The 25616-nt window shown below is 34.6% G+C and overlaps 1 protein-coding gene across 2 annotated transcripts in view; it reads right to left on the bottom strand.

The window, feature by feature from the left end:
• Positions 1-25616, bottom strand: part of NDST4 (N-deacetylase and N-sulfotransferase 4) — a 243333-nt gene that overhangs the window by 73987 nt on the left and 143730 nt on the right. For both annotated transcript variants that reach the window (XM_021101659.2, XM_084973092.1), the window contains 2 exons: positions 21498-21683; positions 18996-19124 (listed from right to left, as the gene is read on the bottom strand). In XM_021101659.2, the coding sequence (XP_020957318.2) occupies positions 18996-19124; positions 21498-21683 (315 nt within the window). The remainder of the gene's footprint in view (positions 1-18995; positions 19125-21497; positions 21684-25616) is intronic.

Below are 25616 nucleotides of genomic sequence, written 5' to 3'. Positions count from 1 at the left end.
ATATGGAAGTTCCCAGGCTAGGGGTCAAATCAGAGTTGTAGTTGCCAGCCTACACCACAGCCACAGCAATGCCAGATCCCGAGCCACATCTGCTACCTACACCACAATTCACAGCAATGTCAGATCCTTAACCCACTGAGTGATGCCAGGGATTGACGCAAGTCTTTATGGATACTAGTTGGTTTCTTAACCCACTGAGCTACAATGGGAATTCTGGCAATCCCTATTTTAAAAGTCCTTTACAGTACCTTAAAATGTTAAAAATGGCACGATATAGATGAATTTTTTCTTGTTTTATTTCCCTTTATTTTTCACATTGTCCTCAGTGAGCATGCATGTATTGCCTTTGTTACCAGAAAAATACATAATTTTAAACAGTTAAAATCAAAGCTGTTTAAATTAAATTCTGGTGAGCTTTTCCCTTTCTGGGACAGTAAAAAACTATGCTGACCTACTTTTTAATTATGTACAGTTTGTTAAATATAAAATGCTTGGCCCTTCCATTCCATGTCATATGCAAAGCCATTTTATGAGACGGCAGATGCAGGACACTTGTGCAATTTCAGCTATGAATTCCATTTGGATTTAGATATTTTTTTTTTTGTTATCCAGGGTTAGATATTTCACTCTAACTATACTGGATAAAGAGCAAAATCAAGGAACATGTTAACATATACATGAATAGTAATCTTGCAAATCTTTTTCCTTAGAATGATAAATTAATGCATGTACGCCTGTACTTTTACTATTCAAAAGCAAATTTGATTTAACCTAGGATTTTTTTTTCTTTTTGCAATTATAGTAAAGAAAGTAAACCATAGATTGAAGTAGAATATTTTAAAAATTGTTTAACTAATATGAAATGTGTTCTGATATTATTAGGTTTAAAAAATAAAGGATATTTTTACCAATAAAATGTTGCAAAATATAATGCTTAGAATGGACCAATTATTTTCCTGTTACCTCAATATTATTCCTCTGCCAGTGTACTAACCAAAATAGTATTTTGATTTGACCCAAACTTTAAAGAATATTTATATATTTATTATTGTTTTCAAAACTCACTTATCAAAAATTGATCCCCTCCTATTTAGGAATATCCTTCAAGGAAAAGTAAACAACAGCCATGATAATAAAAAATTTAGGAAGTTCCCATCATGGCTCAGTGGTAACCAACCCGACTAGTATCCATGAAGACTCATGTTCGATCCCTGGGCTCACTCAGTGGGTTGGGGATCCTGCATTGCTGTGGCTGTGGTGTAGGCCAGCAGCTGTAGCTCTGATTTCCCCCCAGCCTGGGAACTTACATATGCTGTGGTGAGGCCCTAAAAAGCAAAAAAAAAAAAAAGTCGTCCCTTAATCATTTGCATGACTATAAATAAAGCATACTGAAGATGGTAAAGTTGTTAGGTAATTCATTACATATAGGTTGACATGGCATCAGGGTTAGTGGCTTAAAAAATCTCAACTGCTAAGACTTATTTGAAATTTAATTCAATGCCCATTCAAGAATTTATAAATTAAGATATCACCAATTTCCTTGGGCAAAGTCTTACTCATTAGTAAAAATAATCTTATGCATTAGTATGAAATTAAAAGGTTATTGAGATGAGTAGTAAGATGTATCATTAAAATGCCAGAAGAGTTGCTAATATCTCATTTGAAATGTAGATTTTATTTTGAATTTTGACTTAAACGGTTTGGCTTTATAAGGAGCTCTTCTTGGTTCGCATAAAGAATTATTCCAGGACAGATAATTCTTGGACTATTGTAAGAGGATGGTATTTAGAGCTGTATTTATTAGCTTATCTTGTCTGTTAAACATTTATGAGCTGGTTCTTTATCGTCCAAAATGGCAAGAGAGCAAGAAAGATGAGCTGGAAAAAAAGATACTATGAGACCTTGTAGACACTAAAGAGATATGATCATGGGCACAGATTCTGTCCAGGATGCCTTAAATATGTCAGAGCACTTTCTCTTCAGACTTACTCAAAAGCTTGGTGAAGGAAAGGAGGAAAATTAAAGGTATCCAATGAGGCATAAACTGTAAAATGTGAGCAAAAATGGAAAGCTTATCTCAATCATCCATGATTTTAATTTCTCAAAATTGCCATTTGAGGAAATGAGCATTTCTATTAGAAGAAAAAGAAGCCCTAAAACGTCATCATGTTTCGATATTTTTACAGTCATCATAGGAGTGGGTTTTGTGTGTATGTATACTGGCTGGCTCTTTGTCCTAGAGAAAATGAGATTTTCCTTGCAATTACTAATAAGACATAGCAGTCTGGATAATATTCCTAAAAATGAGAAAGAAATTTTGCATAGTATTGAATCTATTCTTCTGCTCTGTTGATGGATCATTCAGTCCCATGACTTTATATGCCATCCTGATGCTAATATATCTTTTGGTTACAGAACTCCTGAGCTGCAGACTCATGTAGCAAATAACAAACACATCACGTTATGGATGCCAAAAGATTATCTCGAAATAAACTTATCAATAAATGTCCCCAAACTGGCTCCTCTTCCAATATTCCCCATCTTAGAAAATGTGCTTTCATTCACCTGTATTTAATTTTTTAAAATAAGGTAACAATTGTCCATTCAGAATTAGTACCGTCTTGAGACAGCAGGAACTTGGGATGGGGATGCCTCGAATTTCCAATTCACACTTTTAATCATTATCTTTTGAAAGGCAAGAGCAACTATTTGTTTCCCTTTATGTTTCATTAGGTTCTTTTTCACTCCTAGCATCACCAGGCAGAGAACAGGTAACCTGGACCTAGAGGGTGGCAAGTGGAGATAGGGGCATTTTTTTTATGTCTGCTCCTGTAATTTCTCCTTTACTATGGATGTTGATCTGATCTTTATTATTTCTTAAAATATTAAACTGGCACTATCCTTAAGAATTTTTTTAGATGAAGAAAAATTGAATATAACATATTGCTTAGCAAAATTGTTAGATATGAACCCTAAAAGCAAGTTCCTCCAGTTAATTGATAAGATGACCCTTGAAGACAATCATTCTCCCTAATCCCCATCTCTTCTCAGGGATTCTTCTCCAACAATCAAAAATAGGTGGCCTCTGCTCGGTCTTCTAAGAACAAAACTACAGAGTTGTCAGATCCCCAAGAGGGAACCTCAAAGGACTGGTTGAAACCATAACGGAGCCGGAACACCAGTTGTACTTGAACTTGATTTCATTTTTTAATGGTTCGCTATTGCCCCCCTCAACCCATCAATGAAACCAGATAGTGTGCAATGAGGTTAAAAAGTCTAATTAGAAATACATGATATTAAATTTATCCATCTTTTATAATAATCTGTTTAACAGTCAAAATGCACAAAAAATTTATGCCCTCCTTTTACCATCAAAATTATAAGTTAAAACTTATTTTTCTTGGGTAGTGACAGTCTTAAGAATAGATTTCTCTCTGTTTTTATTTAAACACAGAAAATATTTCATTAAAGATTCTAGGTGAAGCAGTATAAAGGCTGTGTCTTTTTCTAAATATAAGTTCATTTTAAAGTGTAATTAATTGGTTGTTAACTTATTATTTTTATCTTTATAAGTGACATTAAATATCAGTGGGTGGTGTAAAATTACTATTTTTTTGTGGTCTAATAATAGAATGATTCTAGAAGTAATGAACAGAAGCTGTTAATTAAAGAGAACAGAAAGAGAAGAAAGAGAAAAAGGAATGGGGGAGGAGAGAGCAGAGGGGGAAGGGAGGAGAAGGGAAAGAAGGAGAAAGGAAAGAGATTAGGAAAGAAAAGAAAGAAAAAAGGGGAAAAAAAATCACAAAGACCATGGATCCAAAATTCAATATTTCCATTTGTTACACAGTTTTAAAATCAGTTTAAAAAGACTAATTTTCAAAAGTCCAGAGGTTGTTCATTTTGCAAAGACAGACAGCCTAGGAAGAAAGGATAGTACATACTGTTGGTCTCTTACACCACTGTCTTTGTGAGCAAAGGACTAACAAGATTTATTCTTGTGTTTCTTGAGATGAGGACAGCTTTTTAAAATGTTCTGGCAAACTCATGGTCTGTTAAAAAAAAAAAAAAGCTATCCTTTCTTAGGGAAGGTCATCATTTTGATGAAACAGTGTGAATATTAAGAAATATTCGTATTAGCTTTGTCTCAAAACCTGAGTATCATATCCCTCGGTGCCCCTATGAAAGATCCATGAAATCCTGCACAATGCAGCCCCAAACCCTCTGCCCTCTCCTTCTCTGCGGTCACTCTTATCCCTCTCTCTTCTTATTATTTGTTTTTTCCATACTCTTTTCTTTATATGTCCCAACCCATTAGCTCATTCCCTTCCTCAGTGTAAAACACCCTTCTCTTTCAATGACAGTCAAAACTCTATACATTCTGTTCAGCTCAACTGTCACATCACCCTTGTAGACAAACCCTTTCACTCAGTGACAATCTCCCTTTTTCTGGGTTTTCATGCCTTTATGACAGCACTCACCAAACAGTATCCAAATTTCCCGTTGTATGTTTATATCTCCCACCAGGCTGTGAAGACGGCACTCTTGTTTTCTTTTACCCCTGATACACTAATCATACTTAATGGGTGTTTACTGAATGAACCAAGGAGCCTACAGTTTTGAGGTAAGCATGGAATTCTGAAAGGTATCTATATCCACAATTAGATAAATGTATGTTGGAGTAGTTACTACTGTTAATATCCCTCTCCCTTGAAGAGATTTTTCCCAAGTTTTATTACTATTTTGAACAGTAGTCTGGCTTGGAGAGACAATGTAAATTGACTGCTGAAAGAATGAGGGTTTTGGAACCTGACCTCCTGAGTTTAAATTGTAGCTTTCTTTCTCTATATCTGCATACTGGATTAATTAGCTAACTTTTCTGGATCGTTTCCTCATCCAGAAAATGGAGATCATAACAGCATCCTCATTTTACAGTTGTTGGGAGGATTAAATGAGCTAAAACAGGAAAAGCATTTAGAATTTTAAATACAGTTAACATTGAACAAATATGACGTACTATAAATAGAACAAAGAGCTTTAGTACACTATAAGTAATGGGTGTCAATATTTGAGTGAATATTGAAGATAATTTGGATAAAACAGTAATTTTGCAGATTTTTCCTCTTATTCTAGATTTAGATTTACGCATCTTAAGATGTGATTACTAGGTATCTTTTTCTAATTTTAGGCAAATATTAATCTAGCCAGTTTGATAAGGTAAAATAAAATATCACTTTAAGTCAAATTTGCATAAATATTATAAAACACTTCAGGTATATGGATTGTTTCTCATAAAATGTAAAATCATCTGTGTGCATAAAAACGAATAAGCAAACAATGATCAAAAATACATAATTGCTTTCATTTTCACGTTAACATTTTAACCTTTAGCTAAAAATCAGTTCCAAAGCTCATAAAGATACCCACACAGGAATACAGTGATTAACAATCAAATGCTTAGCAATTTCTATGGCACTCATAACCTCCCTGTACCCTCCACCCCAACATAAATGTTGACGGACTCATGGAGCTAATGTGGAATGGATCACTGGTGGTGTGAGGGTGGGGAATGAAATGGGCAAGGGAGACAGATGAGGAACACAGAAGTCAATAGGAGAGTTCTAGACAGTTGTAAACACTATGAAATAATACGACAGATAAATGATAAGTTCATTGGTGGCCTAGTAGTTAAGGATCTGGCATGGTCACTGCTGTGGCTCAGGTGACTGCTATGGGGCAGGTGTGATCCCTGGCCAGGGAATATCTGCATGACAAGAGAGTAGTAAAAAAAGAAAAGTACATACAACACACAAAAACAATACTGGCGTTCTCACCATAGCTCAGCGGGTTAAGAACCCAACTAGTATCCATGAGGATTCAGGTTCAATCCCTATGGGTCAAGGATCCGGTTGCCGTGAGCTGCGGTATAGGTCGAAGACACAAGCTCAGATCCAGCGTTGTGGTGGCTTTGATGTAGGCTGGCAGCTGCAGCTCCAATTTGACCTCTAGCCTGGGAACTTCCACATGCTACAGGTGTGGCCCTTAAAAAAAAAAAAAAAAAAAAAGACAGATAAGTGATCAAGAATGGCTGGGAAAAGGTCGGGGAACCACTCTCTGAGGCGATGACTTTTGCCCTGTGACAGAAAGGGCAGATGAAATCAAGGCTTACAAATTCCTGGAAGAAGCTCATTCCACGCTGTGATAGTAGCACAGAAGCCCTGAGGGACAAAGAATCTTGGTTTGAAGGATTGTATGGAAATAAGCATGGCATGGTTGGAATGGAACTTGGTCAATGAAAAGATGCCAGAAGAGGGCCAGGTCATGGACCAGAGTGAATTTTATTCTGAGATTAAATGAGAAGGTTTTGGAGGGCTTTAAGAATGGCCATTACATGCTCTATTTTGCATTTAACAATATCATTTTGACTGCTGTTGGGGATAAGAGATTCTATGTGGCCAGAATAGTAGCAGTTTTCTGAAGGAGAGATAATGGAGCCATTGTCTAATAGGTTCACTGGGGAGAGAAAAGCACTAATTGGAACATACTTCTAAAGAGAGTTGCTGGTACTTACTTACAGATTTATTCATTAAATAGATATAAAATAGGACCTACTAAGAGCATAAACAAGTAAAGGCTCCTGATGTTACTACTGGGAGTTTGCCTGTTCTTTAGAAAATCATTTCTAAAAACATAATAATTGTAATGAGTCCTTACACTGTAAGTCACTATCACTGCGCTTCCTATGGATGAGCTTCTTTTCCAAAATTTAAATTATTAAATATTCAAGAATCACTATAAGCTATAGCATATTTATTTTTAAGATACATTCAGCAAAAGATGGGATAAGATGTGATTCCAATTTGGGGCAATGCAATATGTTTCAAGTTTCTTTTTTTATTTCTATAAATAGCTCATAAGTCCTAAAATCTTTGCGTTTATGAGCATAACATCTCAGTCCACGCAGAAAGCTCTGCCTAAATAGATTTGCTTGCTCAAGCAAGTTGTTTAAGTGAACTACAGAATGGACTTCTGAAAAGAAATTGCAGGAGAATGGCAATTTTCAAGGCACATCTTTTATTCACATCTGATTTGAATGTGTACCTGTGTGTGAAAGAGAGTTTAAGTGGATATAATAACAGCTTCAAGAAGGAGCGAAATTCTGCTACTTACGCTTCATACTTTGAATGGTACTATTGGATACCTTAAGCCGTGTTGAAAGTGACAACTCTAAATCAAGGGAACACTTCATGAAATCTTATCTTTTACATTGTTTAAAGCTAGTAATTTTCATATAATGCTGAAGGAGGCTGGCAGTCACCATGAACTCTGTTCACAAAAACAGGACCTTTTATCTACTTTAAAATCTCTTGGCTCCTTCTCTAGTTTTAATGTTATCACAGAGAGGTAATTGAACACTGACTGTTCTGTTAGGTGTGAAGTCCAGTGGAGACAGATCTATAGGATCGATGCCGGTAGACATGAAAAGTATCTTTCCCCTTGTGAATTGTAATGAAATCCAGCCTAGTGTTTTCTTGGTTTGTAGAGTTGTGTGTTCTTATTTCTATGAAATTTGACTCATTAGTTTAAATTACCTGTAATTGTATTGCATTTGGGAAGGTTCTCCATTTTTCATATCATTAATTTTATGTACTAAACACAGAGATTGCTGTAATCCTACTTCCTCATTTGAGCCCAAGAGTCAGAGTTGACCATAAAACATTATGAAGTATGGAAGTAGCGTTCCCAGCAAAACTTTATTAATAAAAAATAATGAAACACCGTAGAATCAGCAACAATAACAACAAAAACAAAAATCATTGGCAAAACCATCTGAGGTACTTTGGTAGACAACAAAATCAAATTTAAAAAACCATCTTGACTACCAAGCAAGCACTACATTTTGATGACTCAATTTGTTTCACTGGAATAAAAATAATGATAGAAATTTTATCACTTAAAAATAGCTCAGAAAGCCCAATAAAGTGACACAACAAGAACATTTTCAGAAGTGAAACTTATAATGAAATAAACACCTTTGTAAAAGAGAATGCCTTTATCACATGATTTACAAATTCTAGCAGGGAGAAACAAGCAAAATTCAAACTGTAAATAAACCCAGAGTTTATGGATTACTAACACACCTCAAATATTACTTGATGATAAAAGTGATATATACTTCTACTTTTTCAAAAGAATTATGTCCACATTATTTACATTTTCTCTAAAAAAATCAAAGTACTTGCTTTTTTGCCATATCTCATACTATGTGTGTAAAACAGTAAGGGAACCAATATTATTTTCCCCATTTTACAGACAGAAATTCTGAAGCACAGAGAAATTATATGACTTTTTCTTCAGTGTTTAGTCAGAAAGGAAAAATCAAGCCAAACAAGATGTTCTGGGTTTGGTTACTAAATAATACAGTTACAGCCCTCCTGCTTATCTGATTTTATAAACGAGAAGAAATGGCTTCCCATTTGCTTTCTTCATTCTTTCCATCCTTGACTCCTCTCCTCTCCTTCTCTTCCATTCCTTCTTTTTCCTTCCATATTTCCCCTCTACACTTCTTATCCCCTCCCCCTTTCCTTCCTTCATTCTCTTTTCTTTTGCCTTTTCTTCTGATACAATTTTAACAACTCATGTGAAATGGCAAGTGGTAGATACATGCAGTTCTGATGCTATAATTTTTATTTATTGTCTTATTTAACAAGTACCTATTGATTCAGTACTATGTTCCTGGGGATGCACACCAGCATAGGCGAGGGAGGCAATAGTCAATAAACATAAAGATACCACCGTGAGCAGTATACACATTTGTATATTTAGCAGTGAAAGTGGACCTAGACCTGTGAGAGGGACCAGGTGAGAGAGAGAAATTGGAGGTAAAACCTGAGGGAAAGTAGTGAGGTTAAGTCAAGAGTAGTGGGAATAGAAAAGAAGTGCAGGTGTAAGAAGGAGAGTGTATGAAGGCCCTGACTCATCTGATAGAACTGTGGATCATTTGGTTCTATCACTCCCTTGCTTAAATTTTGTCTCTCTTCACAACAGAATAATAGTATGCAAACTGTCAACATGCCATACAAAAACTTTCATAATTTTACTTACACATTCTTACAACTTTTCATTTTTTAAAGTTTTATTGAAGTATAGTTGATTTACAACGTTGTGATAAGTTCTGCTGTACAACAGTGATTCAGGTATGCATGTACATACATCCATTCTTTTTCAGATTCTTTCCCCATCTAGATTATCACAGAATATTGGATAAGTTTCCCTGTGCTATACGGCAGGTTCTTGTTGGCCAGTCGTTTCATATACTACAACGTGTATATGCCAATCCCAAACCCCCAGTTCATCCCTCCCCCCTCATCCCTTTGGTAACCATAAGTTTTTTTGCAAAGTCTGTGAGTCTTTTTCTCTTCTGTACATAATTTCACTTGAATCCTTTTTTTGGATTCCACATATAAGTGATATCATATGATGTTCATCTTTCATAACTAGCTTCACAAAAAAAAATTATAAGCCAATATCACTGATGAACACAGACACAAAAATTTTTAACACAATACTAGCTAACCGAATCCAATAATACATTATAAGGATCATACACCATGATCAAGTGGGATTTACCCCAGGGATGCAGGATTTTTCAATATCTGCAAATCAATCAGTGTGATATATTATGTTAACAAATTGAAGAATAAAAGCCATATGATTATATCAGTAGATGCAGAAAAAGCTTTTGACAACAATCTAACACCCCTTTATGATAAAAACCCTCCAGAAAGTGGGCACTAGGGAATCTACCTTAATATAATAAAAGGCCCCATAGATGATAAACCCATAGCTAATATCATTCTCAATGCTAAAAACTAAAAGAATTTCTGTCAAGATCAGGAAAAAGGCAACGATGTGTACTTCTGCCACTTTTATTCAACATGGTTTTGGAAGTCCTAGCCATGGTAATCAGAGAAGAAAAATACATAAAAGGAATCCAAATTGGAAGAGAAGTAAAAATGTTTGCAGATGACATGATACTGTACATAAAAAATCCTAAAATGCTATCAGAAAACTACTAGAGCTCATCAATGACTTTGGTAAAAGTGCAGGATACAAAATAAATACACAGAATTCTCTTGTATTTCTATATGCTAATAATGAAAGATCAGAAAGAGAAATTTAAAAATGATCCTATTCACCATCACATCACAAAAGAATAAAATATCTAGGAGCACATCTACCTAAAGACGCAAAAGACTTGCATCTAAAAACCGTAAGACACTGCTGAAAGAAAGCAAAGATGGCATCAACAAATGGAAAGATATGACATACCCTTGGATTGGAAGAATCAACATTGTCCAAATGACTATACTACTTAAGGCAAACTACAGTTTCAGTGCAATCCCTATCAAATTACCAATGGCATTTTTTACATAACTGGAACAACAAAAATTTAAATTTGTATGGAAACACAAAAAGCCCCAAATAGCGAAAGCAATACTGAGAAAGAAAAATGGTGCTGGAGGAATCAGGCTCCCTGACTTCAGACTTTCCATTTTGTACTCCTGCAAAAGGCAAACATTTATAGTTCCCAAATTTGCCATGACCATTTCACCCTCCTTAACATTCTACGCCTCCTCCCTCTCCCACTCCCCATATCCTCCATGTTGCCTCCTTTGTCTGATGAGTCTCTACAATGCTCAGTTCAAATATCAACTCCTCTGGACAGGATTTCCATGCCTTCCTTGACTGAGTTATGCACACACACGAACATCTACACAATAGAATGATCTTATAGCAAACACATCAAGGTCTCCATGGAAAAAAATCTAATGAACAAAGAAATAAAATGATTGAGAAACAAACAGTAATTTGTAATCTAAGCAACCGATGGCATTCTAATAATTCATTATAAATTAAGCACTGGATTCCCAATTACTTTTATCCACAATTTTTACATTTGAGATTTTTATTCAATCTGAAAGAAAAATTTTAACAGATAAATATCAATTTGAGCTAACTTTAGTAACAGCCCCTTCTGGATATCTGCTAATTAGACTGTATGGGTGGAAATTATAAGACATTTTCTTTTTAATTCCTCAATGGATACCAGCAAATTTAGTATTTATATAAGTAATCCTTATCATATTAGTATGTAAGCTGCTAATGGAAAAAAACTGAAACAAAATAATTCGGTTTCCCAAAATACAAAAATATGAAAATATCAACATGTTTTAGAAAACAACTAATATTTGTATTTCACAATATCTGACTGAGGAATAGCCAGAGGATGACAAAGCAGGAGTAAAAGAAATGAAAATAAGTGAAGTGATTCAAAATGGTCTTTCTAAAATTAAAAATAAATAGATAAATATATTTTGAAAATAAACAAGACAGATTGAAATACCTACATGTTATATAATTTGTAGAAGATAAATACAATCAGTAATTTTGAATGCTATCATGGGGTAAATACTCACAAACCAAAAAAACCCTACACGTTTCAGTGCTAATTTTATGGGCTCCCATATAACCCAACTACTTTCCTACTATCTCACTAACTCACTGAGTCAAATAAATACCAAGGTAGAGGGTTTTTTTTTTAAAAAAACAAAAAAACATGAATTCACTGATTTTGCTTCCAAACTATCTCTGAATGTCAAGAGCATTATACACCTAATATTTATATAGCAAGCCTCAAAATAGAGAGAAAAATGTTTTATCTGTCGTCTAACATCTATATAAATAGGAGGCTGTATTTTTTGCTATTGAAAATTTATTTATGCTAAAGAGCTATTCCACTACCTTTCATAACATGCTTTGGGAGAACTAAATTATCCAGTGACACAAGATGAAACAGACTTGCCCAATAAAATATTGCTGCTTTCATTTATTTTTCTAAGGAAACAAAATTGAAAAAAAATGCAATTTAATGGATTTGTTCATGATCTAGAAATATATAGGAATGTAAATTGTGTTCCATCAGGACCTGTAGCAATCACTGCATTAGAAAGATGCACGTCTACACAATAATAGCAATCTTTCTCATATTTGACAAGAAGACAGAGTTCAGGTTTAGGAGACAAAAATATTTTATTCTTTTGTGGTGGCATACTTTATAGTCTGAACTACTAATTGCTAAGTAAATCTGACTGTGGAAAATTGAACAAAGCCTGCACTACCCCCAAATCAGGAAAAAGCAACATTTTTTCCACATTCTCAAAAATCTTACACTAACTCTGTTCCTGATTTTCGGTGCGGACAGAAAAAATAATATCATCTGTAGTGAGGCCATGGATCTTAGCTGACTCCAGATTCTACAACATCCCTGCTGTGAGTGAGAATCTCTGCAGAAGTGGTGATTCATGTCCTTCTGTAAAGGTTAGTCTTGCAAATCTCTAAGAAAAGTTAAAAAAAAAACACTCAAAAATCAGATAAAGGAAAAAAAGGAGGTGACTGTAGGTCTTTCAGTGAGTGGAAATAGAATTTTCCACAATCTATATACTCTACAGGGGTCCATTCTTCTCACAGTTGGTGGCTGTTCTTCCAGGCTCTAAGCCTCTGAGCTCCCAATAAAATTACTTGCTTCAAAGTCCCTGCCCAGATAAGAGGCACATTTTACTGTAGTAGAGCTTTTAGGTTAATTTATTATTTTTTTTTAAATAAACACTGCTAGAACATGTGTCAATATTTCCCATGACCTTAAGTTAGAAATATTAATATATTACTTTATAAAGACATATTTTAATGGAATATATATTTGCTTTGTTCTACTTGAAATATTATGTGATTGTTATAATTTTCTATAAAGCATGACATTTATAGGACATCAAAATCATTAAAGAATACGTGGATGTCTTGAATATCAGTAATCTCTAATTCTTTATAATCTGCTCTAAAAAAAGACAAGAGATATTTCTTGCATTTTATTTTGTTGCATCGCACATAAAATATGTTTCTGTAAGTTATCTTCCATATTTACTTCCATATTATTTCAGCATTAAAAAGAACTTGAAGTTCAGTTCAGGTTATTTCATGCTGATGTTTTTTTATGCCTTGCAGCTGCCTTTTCTCTAATCCGTCTGAAGAGCCAGCACTAATCCATAATGAACTGCACCTGCTATTAGATTCCATGAATTTAGAGATTGATATACATGAAGAAGGAAAGCTCATTAACCAGCCTAGGTGTATGAAGGTTCAGGAGACAGCACATGAGGAAGTATATCATTGCATTTCCATTATACTCTACTGTCAATTTCAAGTACACTGCTCCTTCAGGCACATATTTTTTGTTCACCTGAATTTGCAACTGGGCAAAAGAACAGACAAAGGTTACTGAGTCTAGGCACTGCTCTGAACTTTGGACAATGTAGTCAGTTTCCTATCTCCAGCACTGCCATTTCAAAGCACTCTAGAATTGGAGGATCATTAGATATATTTGTCAAGAAAACTTAGACAATTCCATTTTTATATTGTTCTTTGTATAGCACAAAATTAAAATGAGTAAGAAAAAAATTAAATCCAGTAAGGTATATTAATTTCAAGCTTTTATAGTTACCAGTGACACCATCTGATAAGACTCCAGACTTCCTTTATTATTGTCAGTTGCTGCATATTTTATAGGGTAGTGTCTCGACTTGAATGATGGTGGGTTACCTGGTATAAGCTGTTTCACCTCATACATGATTAAATTATATTTCTTCCTGTCTGTACAGAGATTACATTGAAAATACAGGAAGGATTTGGCACCAGGGAAATACATGTTAGTATCTGACAAGTGTGGAACAGTGCAGGAAAATATCAATATGTGATGAGGTCATGATAGAATCTAAGAAAAATAAGAGGAAGTTATCTGAATGTTAAGTGGACAGATGCTTAGCTCTTCTTTGGAAATGTCATTCAAACGGTCCTTATAACATTTAATTTTCAATTGTTAGATTTATTTGGGCAAAATAAGTTGGTATCTAAGGAAATCAAGTAACCCGAATTTCTTGCAGTTTGCTGAATCAAAAGATCTAATATGCAACAGCAACAGGAGTTCATACGTGAGTCAAGATGTGAAAATATATTCCAATTTGCATTTTCTGTTTTATGGTATGTTAGAAAATGACATATTTTAAAATGTGTAAAACTGTGAGAACAGAATAGCAGCTAGAGTCAAATTAAATTTTAAAAAAACTGTTAAAATGCATAAAGAAAAAAACATCAGAGACTTTTGAGCACAGAAAGGATACAGGTCTCTTCTAGAGGGAGACAACACAAAGTAATGTGAATTCCTACATTGGAAGCTGAACATGGAAAGACGCTATGCTGGTCTGGGTGTGCCTCTTGCCTTTTTGACTACAGGGCAGTGTTGTGGAAGTTATCAACCAGGAAAAGAAAAACAAAACAATACATATATGGACCTTTTCAAGGTTATTTAGTCGAGTTCCCTTCCTTTAGACAAATGAACTCCCAAGGTGGTAAGAAAGCACTATATCATTATTGATTCTGTTTTAAAGTACTCTAGAGAGGGAGATTCCAGAACATTCTCTCATATACCATTTCCTGCTTTTATTAGCCTCATAGGATGCTTACATACAAATGAATCCAGAAACTACCAATCAGTTCAAAATGGACTGTTAAATTTGTCAATAATACTTCTTTCAGTATACTGATGATAAAAATTTGTTTTCTCCTACTTGCCTCAATACATCTGTCACTGAATATCTTCCTATTTTATCTCATTTTAACAGTTCTTATACATGTTGATAAGTAACCATTCCCCTTTTGCTCAAACCTTGAGATCATAGATTATAACTAAATATATAATGCTGGTTTTATAATATGTAAAATTAAACCTACCTCATATTTCTAATGTGGTACAATGAGAAAAATACCCCCATGTCTAACTGGGTAAGAGTAGAATCATATAGTCTTAGCATCTGGCAAATGAGATATTAAAAGTAATTCTGTATTCCTACAAGATTTCCGTTTAGACAACTTCAAGGAACTGAATATGCCATGATGCGGCCCATACGATTTTCTGGCAGATTGAATCTATCTTTATATAATATTTACTTTTATATAATGTGGGAATTATACCACTGTTTTCTTTGAAAGTAATTTGGGGGGGTTCATTATTTTCTGTTAAGTTTCATCTTGCTAGATTTGGTCTATAATTCCATTGTGCTAGATAAAATCTGGTATTAATATTATCATTTGGTATAGTTACCTTCTCTGCCAGCTTTGTGTCTCGCTGCCTATATCCTTATTCAACTATTCATTAATATACTAAAACCCAATACAAAGGACAAAAATCTAGATCATTTTATAAATCTGCAGAGAATATCACCATGCAAGAGATGTCATAATATATGATTTTTATTGTATTTCCCTAATGTGAAAGTACAGATCATTAATGAAAAAATGAAATAAAGTTAGATTGGACTTAAATCATTAGAGTTTATGCTAACATTTGTTATCACTTATCCTACTTATAAGCCCTCAAAAACAGCAGTTTTCAACATTTAGAATCAGTTGGAACAGCAGAAGAGGTGGTCATCTTTCTGGATGATCTCATGGATGTTGACTGCTTTCTACGAAAGTCATATTTCCCCAAGGGACATTGATACCTAAAATAATGCAATCATAGACCTCTCCTTTGGGAACTGGCTCTGTTAGAATATGAATATTCCTTAGAGTTAGCATATTAATTAAATCATGTTGATAACATATCTTCACATCAATGAATTTATAGATTCTTCTTTAGATTTTGGTGAAAGAATAAGGAGACACTCTTTACGGGGACAAAGAATTAAGTGATGATTGGAGAAAAAGAATAGATCAGAGGAGAAGGTTGGGTGTCAGTATTATTTTTTTCTGTTTTATTTTTTCTTTTCTCATTCCATTCCTGTAGGCTCCTTCTTTGCCAGACATTGAACTTAAAATAGTAATTAATCAAGTAGGTTCAATTCTTTTTTTCTGCAAATCATTGAAATGACCATTGATCATAGCCCATCAACTACGGTGCCTCTCTATTCAGAATAGGACACATTTACAAAAAATCTCCAAGCTTACATTATCTTAACTTCATTCATCATTTCCTCCTCTTTTTCTGTGTTTGCATTTTCCCTCACTCACCACCAGTCTGCTTCCCACCTTAAGTTCTTCATTTGGTGTGATGGTTAATTTCATATGTCAATTCGACTGGACCACGAGTTACTTAGATATTTGCTCAAATATTATGCTGAGTGTGTCTGTGAGGATGTTTTCAATGAGACTAACAACCTAACTGGTCAACTGAGTAAAGCAGATTGCCTTCCCTAATGTGGATGGGCCTGAATAGAGCAAAAGTCTTACCCTCCTGTGAGTAAAAAGGAACTCCTTCTGCTGGATTGTCTTTGAATTGGAACTTTCCTCTTTTCTTCCTTCCTTCCTCCCTCTTTCCTTCCTTCCTTCTTTCTTTTTCTTTCTTTCTCTTTCTTTCTTTCTTTCTTTCTTTCTTTCTTTCTTTCTTTCTTTCTTTCTTCCTTCCTTCCTTCCTTCCTTCCTTCCTTCCTTCCTTCCTTCCTTCTTTTCTTTCTTCCTTCCTTCCTTTTTTCCTTTCTTCCTTTCTTTTCTTCCTTTCTGTTTCTTTCTTTCTTCCTGTCTTTGAATTTGACCTGAAACATCAACTCTTCCTGGGTCTCAATCCTGCTAGCTTTTGGACTGGAATTATACCATCTGCTCTCCTGGGACTCCAGCCTGTGGACTGTACAACTTCAGACTTGTCAATCTCCATAATCACATGAGCAAATTCCTTATAATCATTTCTCCCCTCACAAACCATCCTCTTGGTTCTGTTTCTCTGGAGAACCCTGACTAGTACATCTTGTAACTTCTGCTTATGTGGCTCTAGAACTAAGCTCCATTTTGATCTGGTTCTGTCTGACGCCACCTGCTGAATGTCTACCCAGAGAGCTGAGTAGCATCTACCTGGATGGCCTACGGCAACACTATTCATGTTTCGAGCAACACTGTTCCTTACTCCCATATCTTTGTGGATCATTATTTGCCTGATCCAGGCTTCATACCACTACTCATAGAATGCCCTGTACTATCCACATTATTGACCATCCTTAGCATTGCTCTTTCTGCTGTCTATCTGGGTGTCTCTCCTTTACTCATGGGTCCTATTTTGAGATCACCATCAATTCACAATGATAAAGTAAGTGCAGTTTGTGACTGGATAGAAGTCTCTTGAAAACTCCCCTCTTTCACCATCTATTATTCCTCCTGCAATTAAAATAAGACTATGTGGCAATGAGAAGTTTTTTAAGTGAGGTCAAAGTTGTTTTGTTAGTTCACAACAAAAGCTAAAGATAGCAATGCCAAATAGTCTTCCATCTTATTTAAAGGACCTACTATTAGTTTCCAAATGATGCTTTATTAGGCATATTGAATTCAAAAATTTTAAAATCATTGTTATAAATCCATCTCATTAATGACAAGTAGTCAGATGGGTACCTAGGAAGTAAATATGAGCAGCAATCAGACCTGGGGGCAAGAGGTTGAGGGCAGGAATCTCCACTGTGCTGATGTTTATCTACTTCCCCTAAGGAGGTGACCAGAGCAGATTAGGGGTCAGGAGTGTAGCCCCAGAGGGAAAATGGTATGAAGATGTGACCCTTGCCTCCGTGGTGATCAAATTCTCAATAAGTGAAGGAAGGGATAAGGAGAAAGATTTCTCACATTTGTTTTCATTACAGTATGTATGCACACTCACATTTCCAAAATTTTTTCTTTTAATGGTTTTGGCATCTTCTAAGTCTCAAAGAGTTTGAATTATACCAAAATTATAGAATATTTGTAAAGAATATTTTTGAGGAACACTGAAGATTATCTACTTCAACCAACTTGATTTATAGGAGAGCAAGTGAGTTGTACGAAATAGAGTGTCTTGCTGTTTCCAGATATTCCTCAGTTAGTGGCTCCCCAATGCAACAAACTGTTTCGCTTTGTTTTGTTTTTAGTAACTGCATAGTTTGAGAAGTTGTTTACTCATACTCAAATAAAGCATTTTTGCCCCCACTTCCTTACCTCTCCTGTCTAATTTACAAGTTTTCAACTTTACACAGTGTAGGTTTTTACATAATTTCTTCAGGAACTAAAAATATATAAATTACCTAAATAACTCATTTTAAACATATCTGGAACTTTGCCACAGACAACTAAGCTATAGTTTTGTTTAAAGCATGAATCATTTTCTCTGAGTATGAAAATTTCTTACACTAAACAAGGTGGACATAGCATACACCTCCTTATTTCATATTTTTTGTGTGCACTGGGATGTAAAAAAGGACATGCCAATTTTATGAGATAAAATTGAGAAAGCTAAAATAATCCCAACATTATCAAATGACAATACATTCCCAGACTGCTATACTTTTCCACATATGACTGGAAATAAAACTGAAAAACTGTGAAAGATAAAAAGGGCACAATTGAAGGAGAAAAGAGACAAATTCTCTATCTTTGATTCCAAATAAAATTCATGGAGAGTTTAAAAATAGGTCTCAGATGACCATAGCGTACAAAGATAATGCATAGCTATGTATTTTCTATGCAGTTTTGCATTGTGATCATTTTTAGAGACTGAAATATGTATGTCTACTGATATCTTGAGCTAGAAGCAAACTCAGCTTACAGACAAAATAGGCACCATCATATTGCAAATGTTAATTTTTAGCTAGAGAACTGAACACTGATACATGTTTACTATAATTCAAGAATAGAAGCTGACATTGAGATGTTATCTTACATTTATTGGTGATATTCAACACGTGAATCTTAAATCTGTGTTTTTCTTGATTGACGACTCTAAGGGAATTCAGAAATTTGGAGATGTAGTCTCATTTCTCTCTAGTATGCCTAGTATTTGCCAACTATTCTTGTGAAAGAATTGGCAATAGCAACAAAATGAAACATACATTTGAAAGCTCTGATGTTATTGTAAAAAGCAAAAGTAGAATACGTACTGGGTTTAGAAGAATTGTGAGGAAAAGTTCACCTCCTCTGATACTTTTATCCAATTCCTGGGGGCCCCCTGGATACTCTTTGTAGAAAATAGTGTGTGTGAACAACCCGCAGGTTTGTCGAGGGAGGACCTTAGGAATAAGAAGAAAAAGCAGTACATGGTCAGGACTTAAACATTTCATCAACGTCATGATTTCAGAGTCTGCAAATTATAATTTCTACTGGAGTTCCTTAGCTCTTATACTCAAAATCTTGTTGTAATCAAGAGCTGATGTTGTTGTAATAGTGTAAATGTTAAGGCAGTTGCCAAATCAAAGCTATGGGACATGCTGGTTAAAGTATTTTCACTCATTCCTACAAATCTCACTCACCATCTGTGTTGTTTAAAAAACATGGTTAAAAAAAATTCTTCTTGGGTTTAATTTACTCAAACATGGGGATTCTCCAAGGTCACATTTTTCATGGTATTCATTCATTACTCTCCTTCACTCTGAAGTATATGTCTTACATGGTTCTCAGGTTCCAGGGTTTAAACAATCCAATTTCATTGTCCTCACCACCTTTACTTTGTTTTGTTTTTACTACTCTGAATTAAAAGTTTAATCACAGTAGTGGATAAATCATCTAATGATTGCTTCTGGCATATTCTGTGTTTAATTCTGTGGTAAATCTGAATGTTCAACAGAGAAAGCAAATAAGTAATTTTATTCCCCAAATGTATTTTGAATAATAAACTACTTATAATCTGATGGAAAAATGCATCCAACTGCACAAAATAACTATAATTTTATTTATTCTTTGCTTAATTTTTATAATAGTTCAGATTAAAGTCAAGGTAAATGAATGCATGTCATACTGGTTTAAAGGAATGTTTTTATTTAATAATATACCAAATGTCATGTGATTCAAGAAGGGGTAAACTGGCTACTTTCACTATGATTTGGAATTATAGCGAGTAATACTCTTCATACCTCCTGGAATTCTATGGACATCAATACCATTATTTGCATTATCAATAGCTCCATTTAAACCTGAAATTTCTTTAGGTATTCTAGTATCAATTTACAATAAAAAAATTAGTTTTATGATTAACGAAAACTAGCTATTAGCTCTGGTTAAGGATGTGTGCTATTGCTTTTTCTTGGGTTTTAATTCTGACAGATACATAGACAAGTAGATAATTCTAAGAGCAATCTGAATAATAGATTAAAAACATGTACCTATTTAAAGTGTAGAGAAATGTAAATGTTTAATATGATCTTGGCAACTGACCATGTGAACATAATCTACAACATTGGACATACATATGGACATCTTAAGAGGGGCTATTTTATCTCTAAAGAATATCAAATTTTTCTTTCCAATGAATAATTGTAAATTCCTATCTAAAATTCATTTGTTTTGGGACTTCCTGTTGTGGCTCAGCAGAAACAAACCTGACTAGTATCTATGAGGACATGGGTTCTATGTCTGGCATCACAGAGTGGGTTAAGGATTTGGTGTTGCAGTGAGCTGTGGTGTAGTTTGCAGACTTGGATCTGATGTTGCTGTTTCTGTGGTGTAGGCTGGCAGCTGCAGCTCCGATTTGACCCCTAGCCTGGGAACTTCCATTTGCTACAGGTGCAGCCCTAAAAAGACAAAATAAAATAATAAATTAAGAAAAATTTAAAAAATGAAATAAAATTCATTTGTTTTTATTCTAATTTATGGAATCATGTATATCATACTTATATCAGATTATTCTTTTTTAAACCTATACATATGAAAAGCAAATATACATCTTCATTTTTATATTATCCAAGGAAAAGAACAATGAAAAAAAGATGGTATCCTAAGATACTCTTTAGTGTGTGAAAGCCAAAATAAACTGAGTGGATAAATTTAACTCTCAGATGCCATTAGATTATGTCTGTTGATAACGCAGTGACTTGAGAGGTGATTTCTTGATTTATAAGCCCACATTTTGCCTGGAAAACTCTATATAAAACCACCCAAACAAATAGACATGGAGAAAATCTCCAGGAGTATAGAGTCCCTAGACAAACCTTTAATCCGGAAACTGCAGTGGATCATCTATATGAAAACCCTTTTCAATATTTTGATCTTGTCTTGAATTTGCCAAAACTGCCCCACAGCTTAAGAAGCAAGTCTATATTATATATGGAAGGGATAAACAACAAAATTCTACTATATAGCACAAGTAACTATATTCAATAATCCTGAAATAAATCATAATGGAAAAGTATACATATATATACACACACACACATACATATATTATATATATATATACATACATATGTAATCACTTTTCTGTACAGCAGAAATTAACACAACATAGCAAATCAGCTATATGTCAATAAAAAAGAAGCAAGTCTATAGCCAAACAATGTATTAATATGTGACAATCAAGGAATTTATTATATCCATGTAAAAGAGTTTTGGAGTTTCATTCCACATGTAGCTACTAAGAGCCCTCAATACACATAGCAGTATGTGCTCACCATAATGCTATTGTGAATGAAGCCCTTTCGGTATCGTGCAGGTTTCAAATGTGGATACTCTTCAGTGCTGGTGACCTGTATACCCCAGACCTTCTTCCAAGCTGCATACAGCTGAATATGAACTGGATAGACCCCTGAGTGATGTGGCGCCACAGCATAGCCCATGTTGATAGGTATTCCATGTTCCTATAAGAAAGGCAGAGAAACATCATATTAAGTGTGATCAATTGAATTCAATTAAAATTGTTTCCATGAAATCTATGTCGGATCCATTAAATTCTATGCTAAGGATGAGAAATATAAAAATTAATAGCATAGAGTTATTGTCCTTCAGTAGCTCATAGTCTTATGGGCTCTCATGGTATGAAAGACATAGTAAATACTTTGGGGATATGGTGTGTGGATAAGATTCATTCTGAATTTTGAATACAGGAAGTTTGGGGGAAAGAAAGAGAGAGAATGTAGCCCTTCCTCAGACAGATATAGATAAAAAAAGTGTCACTTGATTAAGTGCCCAAATATGGGCCCAACGTAGTGTTTGTATGTATGTATGTGTGTGTGTGTGTGTGTGTGTGTGTGTGTGTGTGTGTGTGTGTGTCTATGATGTTGAAGACAACAAGAAAGGTAAGTATGAACCATAAAGTGATGAGCTTTTACTACTAAACTGAGGCACTAGGAATTATTATTTTTGAATAGTGTAGATAGGAAGCTTTATGAGCATGGAGGGCCATGATCTACTCTATGTCTTAGGAAGAAGGATATAGTGGCAACATGTTAAGATGAATTAGACATGGAGAAGAAATAAATCAAGGCTATGAAGCTTGATTTTTGCATTAGGAAGTTATTGCAATGGTGCAGATTAGGGGAAACCTGAGTACCTATACTAGATTATTGGTGGCTGGATTAAAAGCCAGCGGATAAATGCCATAAAATATTCAGTGATGTTCTGGATACAGAGGGTAAAGAAAAAGTAAAGACTGGTATCGGGCCTTAGCAGATCAATTTATTTTTATAAAACTTTCTGTTTACTATGAAATGCTTGCCTTGGAAAGCAATCAACTCTAAAGGAAAACAGGAATAAATTTAAAACAAGAATATGAAAAAAACTGTCAAAGGATGGTACTATTTTGTGAACTACATGATACAGATCTGCAGCCTTCTAATTTCTGCTTCTTTATATTTCTCCCTTTAAATGCTTATCTGCTTTATAAAGATACCTTGTAGGGTTGAATCTGCCTCGTAGGGTTATAAATGACAATATACAGTAATACACGAAGGCTGATTGAATCAATAAACAGAACACAAAACTGTTGACTTGACAATTGCCATTTATATTTTCTATTACATGATACATAGTACAAGAAAAAAATTCAGTCTGGCATAATAAGCAAGCAGTGAACAGATCACATATCTACAATACCTAAGTCATATGCCACATTCAGTTCAGAAGGTGGGTCCTAAATCCTTTGCAAGTCTCCTTCATTCTTTCTTTCATAGAATGACCCTCATCGTATAGCCAAATTCACCTCTCTTTTACTAGGAGTATGTGTTTTCTAACATCTATTACTATAAATGACTTTGTAGAAAGACCGAATTATGAAATCAATGCTGTAAAATGAGCCGAAGTCTTGGGCTAGGCACTGGGGAAAATTCATTTTTTTGTGTTTGTGCAGAGGAAAAATACTTCTTCCAGAAGCTTGTACTTTCAATATAAATCAAAGTTGGAAAAGTCCAGTAACAAAACTACTTGGAAACTACCAGAGGGAGTAGGCAACCACTGTTACCACGACAATCACTGGAAAATATGTACTGGGAAAAACCTTAGATCTCTCTGTTTAGTTCCATGTGGCCTAGAAAATTGTCATAAAACATTCTGAGAATGAGTATCATGGAGTAGCTGAGTTGTGGATATGAGATGCAGATGACCTTACTTGTGAGAGAATCTAAGGTCAAGAGTGTTCAAACCTGTCTGTCTGGAAAACAGAATTTGTGTGACTGTTCCTTTAGAAGTAGTTCTGGTTTACAAAAAAGGAGAAGACAGTTTGTTATACTCTTATTAGTCTTTCACTGATTCATGTTGAAGTTTTGTAAGTCTTGTCCCGTGATTAGAAGAATGACAAAATCAACAGTGCGTGAATCCTAATAGTCTTCACTAATCACTTTGCTAGTTCTCATTTTTTATCACTGTGTAATATTTTACTCCAAATTTTGGGCCTAGAACACTAGATAAGTATATGAATCTTTTAAAAGCAAAGAGACAAGAAATAAAATCATGAGAGAATTGAAATATTAAACAACTGTATCTCTTTAGGAAAAAAATACTTTTGACAGGTAGTAAAAAGAATTGTAGAACTTTCATGAAAAAAAACTGGAAGGTAAAAAGCAATTGATTTGGTGAGTAGGAAGGAAGGGACAGTAAAAGGATTTTATTATATTTATTGATTTCTGGGATCTTAATGTTATACTGCTCATAGGGTCATCTTATCTCACTGACAACTGGAGTTCAATCAAAATAGTAAATCATACCAGATAATTATGAGTTTATATTTTTCCAATATAAATGATAATACAAAATGAAAAGCAATTCCTCAGTAATGCTTTTTCTGCTACCAAGGGTTTTTCTGTAGAAACCTTCATTCTTTAATGTCCAGAGCTTAAAACATACTTCACAGTGACTTGGTCAACTAAAAAGTGAACTAAATATATATTCACACAAGATAAGAGAATGACAAAATTTGAAAGACTTTCTAATGTGAAGATAGGAAACATTTGAGACTATAACATTAGACATATAAATGACACAGCAAACTAAATTCAAATGTGGCTTTTATTATTTATTAAAACAATGTCTCTTACAGGATCTAGGAGTTCTATGATATCATAATATGACATGACACCACAGATATTTACGGGGGAGCTTAACTTGTTCTAACTTCCCAGTTACATTAAATTTCCAGTTGACTGGAAAATGAGATAATGTGGTAATTTACAGACAGACTATATAAAAATAGGGTCATCATTTTTCAAAAACTAAAGTAAAATAAAGGATATTTAACACCAAACCTCGAACAGTAACGGACATGACCTCATTTAATTTTTCTTTAATTATCCCTACTGATCATTTTTGCTTGCAGTTGCTTAGTACCTGATATTTACGAAGTGTTTTTAAATTTATGTCTAACATTATTCTTGTAATCACCTTGTTACATAGTGATGTTATGATCAAAAGCGGAAACTGAGGCTCAGAGAAGGCAAGTGACTTGTTCATGATCACAAATGTAAGAGCTTGAATTACACCCAACTCCTCTAATTACATCACTTTAGTTTTGCTACTAAGTTACTGCTACTGTGACCTTCTCTCCCCACTCCCAGTTAATGAATAGAAGCACTTTACTGACAAAAAATAATTGATTTTAATATATATTTCTGAATTGGAACTCCTACCACTCTATTTTTACTTGGAGAGGTTATAAAGCAAAATTATACATTTTCCAAACTCTGCAGCTATCATTTTTGATGAAAACAAGCTTCAGCCAATTAGAAATGCTTAAGACAGATGTCAGAAGGCAATAGGTGGGCAGACCTTAAAGTCTGGCAGCTCCTGGATCCTGTTGCTGGTAATGTAACCTCTTTTCTGAAGCAGGATTGGTGCCCATTTGCAGGGCGGCAGTGAAAACTTATTGCTTCTGTCAGAGCTCCAGTGGCAGCTTTAGAAGTGGTTGCTCCCTTAGGGAACCAGTTCTGTCTGGCTCTGCAAGTCCCTGAGGAGTATAGCCCAGAATCTGCTCCATCAGCCCTTCCAAAGTTTTCGGAACCATTTAAATTGCTGAATAAAAACTCTCTTTGTTTAAAAAAGCACCAAATGGCTTCTGCTTCTAATATGGAAATTTGACTGATACAGGTGCTCTTTCTCCTTTCTAATAAGTATAAATGGTTGAAGTGAGATGTCAGTGGTCTGACTTCTAGGAAAACAGAGGAAGAGTTTGCTGAAGCATTGACTGGTATTTTCCAAGAAAAGTCATTGATACATGGGAAACATCTATTTGTCTAGCTGGATACTAATATGGCTATTAAATCTTATGTACCAATTAGCCATTGACTAGTGTTTAGAGAAAATAA

This window comes from Sus scrofa, chromosome 8, assembly GCF_054392235.1.
Source record: "Sus scrofa isolate SSC_HxYL_T2T_F1_AM1 chromosome 8, Sscrofa_HxYL_maternal_Yorkshire_Landrace_v2.0, whole genome shotgun sequence".
Lineage (NCBI taxonomy): Eukaryota > Metazoa > Chordata > Mammalia > Artiodactyla > Suidae > Sus > Sus scrofa.
Note: the sequence above shows the minus strand (reverse complement) of the source record. Positions and strands in the feature narration are given on the sequence as shown.